The sequence below is a fragment of the Mustelus asterias genome, chromosome 19, assembly GCF_964213995.1.
Source record: "Mustelus asterias chromosome 19, sMusAst1.hap1.1, whole genome shotgun sequence".
Lineage (NCBI taxonomy): Eukaryota > Metazoa > Chordata > Chondrichthyes > Carcharhiniformes > Triakidae > Mustelus > Mustelus asterias.
The window spans coordinates 28,032,672-28,046,555 of record NC_135819.1 but is presented as its reverse complement, the minus strand read 5'-3'; the positions used below and the strand labels follow the sequence as shown (position 1 = coordinate 28,046,555).

At 41.0% G+C, this 13,884-nt stretch overlaps 1 protein-coding gene across 2 annotated transcripts in view; it reads right to left on the bottom strand.

The window, feature by feature from the left end:
• Positions 1-13,884, bottom strand: part of cdk17 (cyclin dependent kinase 17) — a 182,366-nt gene that overhangs the window by 37,950 nt on the left and 130,532 nt on the right. For both annotated transcript variants that reach the window (XM_078235163.1, XM_078235164.1), the window contains one exon: positions 8,450-8,570. In XM_078235163.1, coding sequence (XP_078091289.1) covers positions 8,450-8,570 — 121 coding nt within the window. The remainder of the gene's footprint in view (positions 1-8,449; positions 8,571-13,884) is intronic.

Genomic DNA, 13,884 nt, shown 5'->3' with positions numbered 1-13,884 from the left:
GGATGCATTCCATCCGAGCCCGGGGACTTGTCCACCTTCAGTCCCGTTAGTCTACCAAGCACTGCCTCCCTGGTAACATTAATTGTATTGAGTACCTCTCCTCCTACCAACCCTCTATCGTTAATATTCGATAAACTATTTGGGTCTTCCACAGTGAAGACCAACACAAAAAACTTATTTAAAGTTTCAGCCATTTCCTCATTTCCCACTATTAAATCCCCCCTCCCGTCCTCCAAGGGTCCAACATTCATTCGTGCCACTCTATTCCTTTTTATATATTTGTAAAAGCTTTGACTATCATTTTTTATATCTAGAGCTAGCCTAGCTTCATAACCTATCTTTCCTTTCTTTATCGCTTTCTTAGTCGTTCTTTGTTTTTTCTTAAAGTATTCCCAATCTTCCGATTCTCCACTATTTTTGGCCACTCTGTACGCATCGGTCTTCAATTTAATACTCTCCTTAATTTCCTTCGTTATCCACGGCTGGTTATCCCTTTTCTTACAGTCCTTCTTTATCACCGGAATATATTGTTGCTGAGTACTGAAAAGGATCGCCTTAAAAATCCTCCACTGTCCCTCAGCTGTCCTACCTACCAGTCTGCTCTCCCAGTCCACCGTAGCCAATTCAGCCCTCATCCTATCGTACTTCCCTCTGTTCAAACAGAGGACACTGGTATGGGACGCTACTTTCTCCTCTTCCATTTGTACCAGAAATTCGACCATATTGTGATCACTTGACCTAAGAGGGTCCTTCACAAGAACATCCTTAATTCTACCTACCTCGTTACACATTACCAGATCTAAGATAACTCGTTCCCTCGTCGGTTCTGTAACATACTGTTCAAGGTAACTATCCCGACAGCATTCTAAGAACTCTTCCTCCATCCCACCCCTCCCAACTTGAGTCAGCCAATCAATATGCAGGTTGAAGTCCCCCATGATTATTGCCGTTCTGTTTTTGCACGCATCTATTATTTGCTTGTTTATAGCCCTCCCCACATCAACATTATTATTTGGGGGCCTATAGACCACTAGTGTCTTTCTCCCTACTATTCCTCATCTCTACCCATAACGATTCCACGTTTTGTTCCTTAGAGCCTATGTCATCCCTCACTACTACCCTGATATTATCTTTTATTACCAGAGCTACCCCACCACCTTTTCCTTCCTGTCTATTCTTCCTAAATGCCTGATATCCCTGGATACTCATCTCCCAGTCCTGGTCTCCCTGCAGCCACGTTTCTGTAATGGCCACTAGATCATACCCATTTGTGCTGATTTGCACCATCAACTCATTAACTTTGTTCCGAATGCTTCATGCATTCAGGCAAAGTGTCTGTATTCCAGCTTTTATCTGGACCCGATTTGATGAAACGCCATCAACCTCTCCCTTGCCCTCTACTCCTTTAACTACTTGAATGCCCTCATTCACTTGCACTCGCTCCCTCTCCTCTACCATTGATTTCGTAATTCCTCTTACCTCTGCATCCTCCCCCCACATAAATTAGTTTAAAGCCCTATCTACAGCCTGAGTGATACGATTCACTCGGACTCTGGTCCCAGCACGGTTCAAATGGAGACCATCCCATCTGTACAGGTCCCATCTGCCCAAATATTGGTGCCAATGCCCCATGAATTCGAACCCATTCCTCCCACACCAATCCTTGAGCCACGCATTCGTCTCCTTAATCCTATTAACCCTGCGCCAATTCTCGCGTGGCTCAGGTAGGAATCCAGGGATTACCACCTTGTTGGTTCTGCTTTTTAATTTGTTCCCTAGCTCTTCGTACTCCCTCTGCAGATCCTTAGTTCCTGTTTTGTCTATGACATTGGCACCTACATGGACCACGACAACTGGATTTTCACCCTCCCACTCCAGATTCCTCTGCAGCCCAGATGATACATCCTGGACCCGAGCACCAGGCAGGCAACACAACCTATGGTATTGCTTCTCCTGGTCACAGAGAACAGTGTCTATGCCCTTCACTATACCCAATTACTACTACATTTCTCTTTGATTTCTCCGTTGCAGCAGCACCCTGCACCCTGGTACTGCCGACAGTTTGCTCGTCCTTCTCGCAGTCATTTTTCCCACCTACACTGGTGGCAAGAACCTCAAATCTGTTGCACAGATTTAAGGGCTGAGGTTCTTGGGACTTAACCTACCGCAAACTACTTCCTTTCTTCCCCCCACTGCCCGCCTTCTTCCCCCCACTGCCCGCCTCACCCGCAGCCACTCCCTGTTGTCCCTGACCCCCAGCTAAGTTAGTCAGTCTAAGGGGCGTGGCTTTCTCTTTATACACATTATCCAGATAGCTCTCCCCTCCCCTGATAAGCCTCAGTGTCTGTAGCTCAGAGTCCAGTTCATCTACCTTGAGCTGGAGATCCTCCAGCAACCAACACTTACTGCAGACATGGTCCCTGGGGTCCACCTGCTCCCACATCATGCAGAAACAGCACATTACATATCCCTCCATACCAATTTACCTTGTATAAGTTGGTGTAATTTAAAAGTGAAACCCTACCCTGCCTCTGCCTGTCCTCGCCGAAGCCCTGTGAGCCAAAGCCCTTACAGTTCACACTCTTCTCCTCACTCACTCCGTTGCCCGCTCCCGACGCTGCCCGCTCAAAAGTGCGGCCTGCTTTTAAACCCTCCAAAAACCTTCCCAGGCTTCTCCTGGGCCTACTTCCTGTTTTGGAAAAAAAACCCTCCGATTTTTAACACAAATTTAACTGAAAAATAAATAAATAAATCAAATGCAGAAACACACTCTCTTACCCTCAGCCTGCTCCTGTGGAACAATGAGCCACATTAATTTTGCCACATTAAACTCCATCTGCCAAACTTTTGCCCATCGAACCTATCTATATTCCTTTGCAAATTCTGATCCTCCTCCAAACTTGCTTTCTTACCTGTGTATCGTCAGTAAATTTGGCTATAATACATTCAATAGTTTATAATAGTTTATTTAGTTGATTTTGTCTCAAGTCGGCTTACATTAACACTGAAATGAAGTTACTATGAAAATTCCCTAATCACCTCTCCGGCGCTTGTTCAGATACACTGAGGGAGAATTTAGCACGGCCAATGCACCTAACCAGCACGTCTTTCGGACAGTGGAAGGAAACCGGAGCACCCGGAGAAACCCACACAGACACGGTGAGAACGTGCAGACAGTGATTCAAACCGGGAATTGAACCCGGATTCATGGTGCTGTGAGGCAGCAATGCTAACCACCATGCCCCCCTTTTATCCAAGTCGTTATATGGATTGTAAATAGTTGATGGCCCAGTCGTACAGTGCTGGTTAGTTTGCCAACCTGATATAACCCATTTTTCCTGACTCTCTGTTCCTTGTTTGTTAGTCAATCCTCTATCCACATTAATATATTGCACCCAACACCATGAGGTCTTATCTTGCGCAATAATGCTACACGCGGCACCTTATTGAATGTCTTTTGGAAATCCAAATACATCAACAGGCTCTGCTTTAATCATTCTGCTTGTTACAACCTGAAAGAACTCTGAATAAATTTGTCAACCACAATTTTCCTTTTACGAAACAATGCTGACTCTGCCTGATTGTAAGACTATTTTCTAAATTTCCTGCTACTACTTCCAAAATATGGATTCTAGCATTTTCTCAATGACTGACTTTAAGCTAACTGGTCCAGAGTTCCCTCCTTTCTTGAATAGAGATATTATATTTGTGTTCTTTCAATCCACTCGGACCTTTCCAGAATCCAGCAAAATTGCAACCAATGGATCTACTTTCTCTGCAGACACTTTTTTTTTCAAACACCCCAGGGTGTAAGCCATCAGGTTCAGGGGGTTTGGCAACCTTCAGTCCCATTCGGTTTCCCTGAACCCTTTCTGTAGCGATGATGATTTCACTCTCCCATTTGCCAGTTGATTTTTTACTATTCTTGGAATGCTTTTTGTGTCTTCCACTGTGAAGACACATCCAAAATACTTGTTCAAAGTTTCTGCCATTCCTTGTTTTCCATTATTAATTCCCCAGTCTCATCCTCTGAGGGACCAATGTTCACCTTAGAATACAAGAAATAGGAGGAATGGACTCTCCTCCATCGAGTCTCCTCCATCATTCAATGCGACCATTGCTGATTATCGGCTTTAACTCCATTTTCCCACCCACTCCTCATATCCCTTAAATTTCTGAGACATCAAAAATCCATCCATCTCAGCCTTAAACGTATGCATTGAGCATCCACAATCCTCGAGATAGAGAATTCCAACGGTTCACAACCCTTTGAGTGAAGTCATTTCTCCTTATCTCAGTCCTAAATGATTGGTCCCTTACCTGAGGCTATCCCCCCCCCCATGTTTCAAGTTTCAGATTCCCTGAATAATGGAAAGAATCTCTCAGTATCAACCCTATCCAGCCCCTTCAGAACTTTGGAGTTTAGAAGAATGAGAGGAGATCTTGCTGAAACCTACAGAGAACAGAAGCCCAATTTACTGTACAAGTTGTAAAAGGTGCTAGTGAGGCCACACCTGGAGTACTGTGTACAGTTTTGGTCTCCTCACTTGAGAAAGGATGTACTGGCACTGGAGGGATGCAGAGGATAAATACTTTCAATTTGATACCATCATTAATTTTCTTAGCTAGTCATAGATGATGCATCCTTCTCGTCGAGTCTTTTTTTCCTCAATGGAAATATCTTAGTTGAATGCTTAAGTTTATAGCTTAACTCCTTAAATATCGGCCACTTCTTCTCGACCATCTTATCTTTCAATCTATTTTCTCAATCCACTTTAGCCAACTCTATCTTCATAACCTATATTTAGGTTCAGGACACTAGTTTAAGACCCAGATTCCTGACTTTCAAACTGTGTGTGAAATGTTCTCTCTTGTCTATAGAGGATTCTTTACTGTAAAGTCATGAATTAATTGTCTCATTACACGTTACAGGGTCTAAAGTAGCCTGCTCGCTTGTGTTTCAAGAATATATTGTTTGAGAAACTGTCCCAATAACAGACATCTTGAACCTTTCTTGGTCAGCCTTCTGAACTAGACAGGTTACATGGAAACATAGAAAATAGGAACAGGGGGCCTTTCAGTCCTTCAAGCTTACATATCCTTTAATCCCCTTTGCATCAAGTGCTATATCTAACTGTTGCTTGAAAATATTCAATGTTTTGGCCTCAACTACTTTCTGTAGTAGCAAATTCCATAGGCTGACCACTCTCTGGGTGAAGACATTTCTTATCTTTGACCTAAACGGTCTACCCTGTATCCTCAAATTGTGATCCCTGGTTCTGGACACCCCCACTATCGGAAATTCCTTCTTGCGTCTAGCCTGTTTCGTCCTGATGGAGTTTGAGATAGCCCCCTCATTCTTCTGAACTCCAGAGAATACAATCCTAACCGTGTCAATTTCTCCTCATACGTCATTCCCGCCATTGTAGGAATCAGTCTGGTAAAACTTCTCTGCACTCCCTCTGGAGTAAGAATACCTGTTCTCCGATAAGGAGACCAAGATCGCACACAATATTCCAGATGTGGTCTCACCAAGGCCCTGTACGATTGCAGCAAGACATCCCTGCTCCTGTATTTGAATCCTCTCGCTATGAAGGCCAACATACTAGTTGCCTTTTTACTGCCTGCTGCACCTGCATGCTTACCTTCAGTGACTGGTGTACGAGGACACCCAGATCTTGTTGCACATCCCACTTTCCCAATTTTTGACATTTAAATAGTAATCTGCCTTCCTGTTTTTGCTATCAAAGCCCCAGAGTGGTCCTGGGGCTTGAGAAGTCTGATTGTCCTTTTAGTGTTCACAGTCAAAGTGATTTGGCCCCAATTCTTTCTCCAATCATTTGCCATTCGACCTACCAACAAAATGCGCCATCATTTCCACTCGAATCGCCTCATCTTGAGTTTAATGAAAATGACTACTGTTGGTTTACAGGAACAGCAGTATAAATATGCTGCTATTCAATCTTTTCTGTTAAAATTCATTAATCCAATGAATAAATCAAACTGAAAGCTAAGTGAAAGGATGGGCTATTAGCTGGTGCCAAATTTGGACTTTAAAGACTGCAGAAGAAAGGATTGACATTTTACAGTTTGGATTCCTTCAGCACCATTTTATCATGCGACTATTTTCATAGCCAATTTCATATGGAGAACAACCCTTTTATAAAGTGATAGCTTGACTTTTTGCTACACTTTTTGTAGCCCAGGTTGAACAATTAAAAGGTAATTGCGACCACATCAAATATCTCCGTGAAGAAACTGTGAATTATTTCTCCTGTCCATTATTGAGAACTAAAATATTTCATATTTGCTCTCAAGTACTATCCAACTTCATTTACAAATGATTCACAAATATCATTGGCAAGGTATGATACAGAAGTTATAATTTACAGTGCATAAGGGAAACTCTAGCTGACGATCGATACAAATAGTGACACCAGCTATGGGCATGAGCTCACTATCACGATGACATGTGGTTGCCAAAGCTCAAATGAAGACACCAGCCCTGCAAAGAAGTTGTCAGCAGAAATCATCCTGCACCATCGGCAAGGACAAACTTCACATGTGGCACTTGTGGCAAATTCTGCCTTTCCAGACCAGCTTGCTCAGACATCAAAAAAAGTGTAGCATATGATTTAATCTGACTTCATCAATGTCCTGAGGCTGCATTGCCAACCATGAGAACATCTATGAGCAGTCATTGAATGTTGAGCTCCAGCAATAGAAAAGCTGTCTGGCCAAGCCTGCCCTGCATTGCACATAAGATGGCACCATTTGCTCAACTTGTGCTTTGCAGCAAGATTTTCCACAGAATTTCATGGCATTTTACTTTTTAACGAAACATTTTGGAAAATTGCAGAATGGAACAAAAAGTAATCATAATAACACTTCATTCAGAACGTCCCTAGGTTAAAGAAAAGCAATGGTATCACTCGTACAATTAAAACAGTTTGAAGTCAATCACAATATCATAAATTAGACCACTGAAAAATGCAGCAGTATATATTGTCGGTAGCTGGCAAAGAATTTGGTCTAAAATTAATAAAACAGAATTAATATTGTGATAGACTGAGATGTTTTATGTCATGAAAAGATTGCATAAATATCCATTTATGGGATTTTTAGTGCTCATTTGAATTTTTTTCTTCCAGGGTTTGATTCTTTGAGTTGGGAAAGAATCCAAATTCCTGACGTGTGGATGGAAATACCATGGCGGGACAGTCTGCTTTATTTTAGTCAGGTCAGTGCAAGTAACCACTTCAACTATTTTAGAGTTATATGTACTTACTCAAGGCTAGATGTGGGGGAAGCATATTGTTTTTCCTAATGGCTGGATTGTCATTGTTGGCTTTCATGTGAAACAGCCTAAGTGTCATTGTGTCCTCTGATTGGTGAATGTTTGGTTTGAACTTGTCTTAACCTCAGGTCCACCAGAAAATACATCTGGAAACTTTATCTTTACTCCTATTAATTCCATTGATAAGAAAGTTAAGATGCAAGGTTAAAAGGAGTCAGGTGCAGCTCCCCATGCAAGTTTTATCACAAACTTAAGTTCAGCAGTATCAGGAGACACGGTGAAATGTGAACTCAAGAATGGAAAATTGAAATTTGTAGCTATGGAAAACCCGCTGTATCAATTTTTTGCTGTTTATTTTTTACGTTTAATAAATCTAATTTGCAAGTCTGACAAGTGGCATTGTTTTAGTTATCTGAAGAACATAAAAATCAGAAGGCTAGGTGCCTTAACTGATGAACAATTTTCAGCAAAGCCATTGGCCTGTATTCCCTTTTAGATTGTGCCAAACTTAGCCAAACTAGCAGAAAGAATTGAGGAATTTCAAAGGCATCCTCTGAAAATTGGGTTTCAACAATCTTTTGTGCTAGTTTACAAAATATTGTGTTGGAGGCTGAGAACAGCCATACAACTGACCACTCCACTGGAGTGGTACCATAATATCTTTTTGTTATTTCACTAAGAAACTGCCTACTGTACATCAATATAATTTGAAAATAATTTTGTATATTTCAGAGTTTTTTCAGTTATTTAAAATTGGGTTACAATGGATTAAAAACACTGATTAAAAATGTTTTGTGATGAACTCATTTTCAGTCTTATCAATGAATATTCACCAGCTTACCACTCCACTCTTAAATATATCAAATACATATTTTAAAAATAAATTACAGTGGATGAGATAAAAATAGAAAGTGCTGGAAAAACTCAGCTGGTCCACAGAGTTAATGTTCCAAGTCTGATATGGATCTTGTTCTGAACAGTTCCAATATTCCAATAGGACTCCTCTTTAGAGCTTTGGAACTGTTCATAGGGGAGGAAGGGCTTGATTATAGGAGTAGTCCTTTTACAGAGATTTACTGAAAGAGACTCCTAAAATTGTAACGTATATCACCCCACCCCCCCCAAAAAAAAAGTTTAAAGAGTTATACATACCACATGTCGATCTGTGTTGAATACTCTGAAGAGCCCAAGAGTACATCTGGAGGCCTGTACCACAAAGTTACAACTTCATTTGAGTATGTCTTTGTAGGGACTGACTTTGCTCTTGCCAAACCTGCAAAGAAAATAAATTTCAAATGTTTGATATGATGAATTATACATCAGAAAATGCATCGTGGCATGTTTAAATAAAATTCATTAAAATGCAGGTGCAAAATAATCTAAATCAGTCAAAATTAAAAATCACTTTGTTTGATAGACCGATGAATTGAACTGTTTAGTTGCATCAAACAACCAAAATTGTAGTTTTAAGTAACTGGAATTATTATTAAAAAAGACAAAACTTTGGTTTGCATCGAGTTATTTGGGATAAAAATATAAACATACAAACAAGGAGCAGTAGGCCATTTGGCCCCTCGAGCCTCCTCTCCCATACAATAAGATCATGGCTGATCTGGTGGTATCAAATCTGCATCCTACCTATTCCCAATAACCCATCACCCCTTTGTTTACTAAGAATCTATCCACCTTTGCCTTAATATTCAAAGACTTTATTCCGTAAAAAGCAGTGGAAGCAGAGTTCCAAAGGATCATGAACTTCAGAGGAAAGAAAAATCCCTCATCTCCATTTTAAACGGGCAGCTCCTTTTTAAACAGTGACTCCTTGTGATTCTCCCACAAGAGGAAACACCCTCTCCACATCCACCCTGTCAAGACCCCTCAGGATCTTATATGTTTCAATCTAGTTACTTGTTACTCTTCTAAACTCTAGTGGATACAAGCTTAATCTGTCCAACCTTTCCTGATGAGCACTTGTTACATCTTGCCAATCTGAAAAAGACCCATTTATCCAAATTCTCTGCTCCGATTAGTCAATCTTCTGTCTATGCCGATATGTTACCCCCTATACCGTTACTTAACGCAAAAACCTTTGATGTGGTGCTTTAGCCTTCCGGAAATCTTAAATACAGTACATTAACCGGTTTCCCTTTATTCGCAGCATGTTACTTCCTCTAATAACTGTAGTAAGTTGTTAAACATGATTTCCCTATCACATCCAACTTGACTGCCTGATCATCTTAACTTACTGTGAAAATTTTAAAATATTGGTAGAAATACTAGAAATGTTTATCATGAGTGAATGACAGATGATTTAAAACTGATAATGACTTCCACATTCTTTGTGACCAAAACAATCACAAGATAGAAAAAATGATCGGTCTGCCCTCCTCTCACAGGGAAAAGCTCAGTCATATAAAGTGGGATTCCCCCCAAAAATTCTAAGTGTCAATTTTGTGTAAAAACTGGAGTAAATTCCACTGTTTAATTTCAGCGTTACTTTCAAAATGAATCTCCCACACACATTGCATTGCAGAGTGCCGTAGTGTGAATATCATTCAAAATCAGGGGGCAGGGCCTATGCCCGCTTGGGAGGCTGGTAGCATAGGACTGAGGGGGCCATTGCGCATGCGCTGATCTGTCAGCGCCGAGGTCGGCGTCTGCGCAGTAGCCGCACACTGCCAGCCTCCCGACACATTTGAAAAGTTGAAATTTCTTTCCTTTTAAATACAATTACCAGAATTAGTCAAATCTGCACACCTCATGATAAATTCATTAAAGCAAACCGTTCATTATTTGTATTTTTTCCAATAAGCAACTTTATAATTTGAGTAAATTTAATTTTGACCACATGCATCCTGGGGTTTTATCTTTAGCTAACCTAAAGCTTTGCTTCCAAAGAAAACAAAGCTTCTTTAATCACATTTACTTAAAAAGTTAATGCAATATACATGTCAACTAAGTAATATTTTCTTTCAATGAAAGAAGGGAGGTGTGGCAGATAATTTCCAAAGATAATTATTAATGTTAAGTTACACTATCGAAACTAGAAGTCAACATATTAGAGTGGTGTTTACAACAGGAAGGAATCAAGCATGCTTCAATTCATCATGACTTCTTAGATTAGTAAAAATGATAAGGAGGACCAAGGAGTTGGCTACTCCAGCTGAACAAGCACATGCGTGACACTGTGTAGCTGATGCCATTGCCAGAATTGCAGCAAGCCTGACAGTCTGTGACTGCTGGTTTGAAACAGGGCCTGCAATAGGCAGCAAAGGGATAACTCTTGATTATAAAACAAAGAACTGAGAAAATTACAGCACAGGAACAAGCCCTTTGGCCCTCCAAGCCTGCACCGACCATGCTGCCCGACTGAACTAAAATCCCCTCCCATTCCAGGGACCATATCCCTCCATTCCCATCCTATTCATGTGTTTGTCAAGACGCCCCTTAAAAGTCACTATTGCGTCTGCTTCGACTACCTCCCCCGGCAGCAAGTTCCGAGCACCCACCACTCTGTAAAAAACTTGCCTTGTATATCTCCTTTAAACCGTGCCCTTCGCACCTTAAACCTATGCCCCTTAGTAATGGACTCTTCCACCCTGGGAAAAAGCTTCTGACTATCCACTCTGTCCACACCCCTCATAATCTTTTAGACTTTATCAGGTTGCCCCTCTACCTCCACTGTTCCAGTGAGAACAAACCAAGTTTCTCCAACCTCCCCTCATAGCTAATGCCCTCCATACCAGGCAACATCCTGGTAAATCTTTTCTGTACCCTCTAAAAAGCCTCCACATCCTTCTGGTAGTGTGGCGACCAGAATTGAATACTATATTCCAAATACAACCTAACTAAGCTTCTATAAAGCCACAACACGACTTACCAATTTTTAAACTCAATGCCCTGGCCAATGAAGGCAAGCATGCCGTATGTCTTGTTGACTACCTTCTCCACCTGCGTTGCCACTTTCAGTGACCTGTGTACCTGTACACCCAGATCCCTCTGCCTATCAATATTCATAAGGGTTCTGCCATTTACTATATATTTCCTATCTGTATTAGACCTGCCAAAATGCATTACCTCACATTTGTCCAGATTAAACTCCATCTGCCATCTCTCCGCCCAAGTTTCCAACTGATCTATATCCTGCTGTATCTTCTGACAGTCCTCATCGCTATCCGCAAATCCACCGACCTTTGTGTCGTCCACAAACTTATGATTCAAACCAATTACATTTTCCTCCAAATAATTCATATATATTACAAATAGCAACGGTCCCAGCACTGATCCCTGAGGAACGCCACTTGTCACAGCCCTCCATTCAGAAACACACCCATCCACTGCACTCTCCATCTTCTATGACCGAACCAGTTCTGTATCCACCTTGCTAGCTCACCTCTGATCCCATGCAGCTGCACCTTCTGTACTAGTCTGCCATGATGGACCTTGTCAAAGGCCTCACTGAAGTATGAATCTCAGTTCTACAGGATTGCTTCTACCATTGCCATAGCAACTGATAACTTGTTAACTAGATTCCACTTAGGCAGAATGGGACAAAAACATACATGTAAATGGAAACATCAAGAGTAAGTCATGTAAAATCCTGACAGTCTTAGCCATGGAAAATGGCAGATAGGGAAAAGAACATATTTGCATTGCAGTACTCAACTACGCAGACTATGTTGTTTCCCTAACTGATATCCTGGCTCAACTAAGCATACACGAGGCTAGGCTGAGAGCCAAGACAGGATTCTGCCTTTGTCAGCACTTTCTTCAGGTGGTGTGCAGGTCAAGCTTGGAATTTTCCTGACTTCCCCTACCTGCCTCAAGGATGACAATTTTAGGCCATAGTCTCAGAATAAGGGATTGGCCATTTAGGACTGTGATGAGCAGGAATTTCTTAGAGTGGTGAATCCTTGGAATTCGGTACCCTCAGTGGGTTGCAGAGGCGCAGTCATTAGCTATGCTCAAAACAGAGATTGACAGATTTTTAGATATTAAGGCATCAAGGGAATGGGATAGTGTGGAAAAATGGCGTTGAGGTAAATTGAATAGTGAAGCAGGCTTGAGGGGCCAAATGGCCTACTCATTTCTGATTCCCATTTGCCTTTTCTACTGCTCTCTCAACCTGTCCTGCCACTTTCAATGACTTGTGCACATATACTTGGAGGTGTCTCTGTTCTTGCACCACTTTGTAATTGTGGATTTTGTTTTATATTGCCTTTCCTCTTTGTTTCTACCAAAGTATACCACTTCACACTTCATTAGATTTTACTTGACATGTCCATTCCACTTAATCCCATCCATTCCACCAGCCTACATGCTCTTAAAGTTTATCACTTTATGAGCTCCTCATTGCTCATACACTGCCAAGCTTTGTGTCAATTGCAAATTTTGAAATTGAGCCTTGTACATTCAAATCTAGGTCATCAGGAAAAACTGTGGTCCCAATGCCACCCCTGAGGAACTCCAATGTACATATTCGTCCAATTCTCAAAACAATAATTCACCACTACTCTCTGTTTCCTGTCACTCAGCCAACTTTGTATCTACGTTGCTACTTTCCCATTTATTCCATGGACTTCAACTCTGCTGGCAAGTCTATTACGTGGCACTTCTTTAATCTTTTGAAAATCCATACATACCACATCAACCTCATTATCCTTATAAACCACATCAAAAAACTGAAACAAATTAGTTAAACACATTTTGGCTTCAACAAATGCCAGCTTTCCCCAATCTGAACTTGTCCAAGTGACTTAATTTTGTCCCAGATTATAGTCTCCAAAAGCTTTTTCATCAGCAAAGTGAAACTGACTGGACTGTAGTTTATCAATCATTTTATTCTTGCCCACCACCAAGCCAATGCTGACTGGCCAGTAATTACTCAGGCTAGCCGGCACACACCCACATGTGCCGACACACACAAAAGACTGTTTATCCTCATTTTCCCATCCTTTTTGGAGAATAAGGGTGTGAAAATAATAAAATCAATGATTGTTTTGTTGCTAACCACATGAAGTTACTACTCAGGAGGCCCTTACATCTATTGTTGAATAACAGTAATACCATGCTGATGTTCCTCCACAGGTAGTTGCCTGCTACCCTCTCCATCTTTAATTAATATCATTGCAATAGCTTTTGTATAAAGCTGTTCATATGATAGAACAAATCTTATAGGGAAATTGCTTTAGAAACATTCTGGAGGAATACCCAGCATCAACTGACTGCAACTATAATGCAGACCATAACTGTACTTTGGTATTGGAACTAACGCCAATTGGTATCAGCTCAGAATTTGAGATCTTTGCTTTGGGCAGTTCAGATGGCTATATCAATGGAGTAAATGTATTATTCAGAGAGCTGAACACTTGAATCATTTGGCCTTGAAAGATCAAACACAAAATATAGGCAAACTTTAACTAATAGTGGTTGTTCTGCCAATGTATAAACTGGTAAGAATTATATATGGAAAACAGGCCCTCTGTCAATAACATAAAAATGAAGTCTTGGGATATAATGACCTTTGCTCGCTTATTAGTTTTGGGTATAAGTTCACCTGAATACCAAAAGCATTATTTTCTTCCACG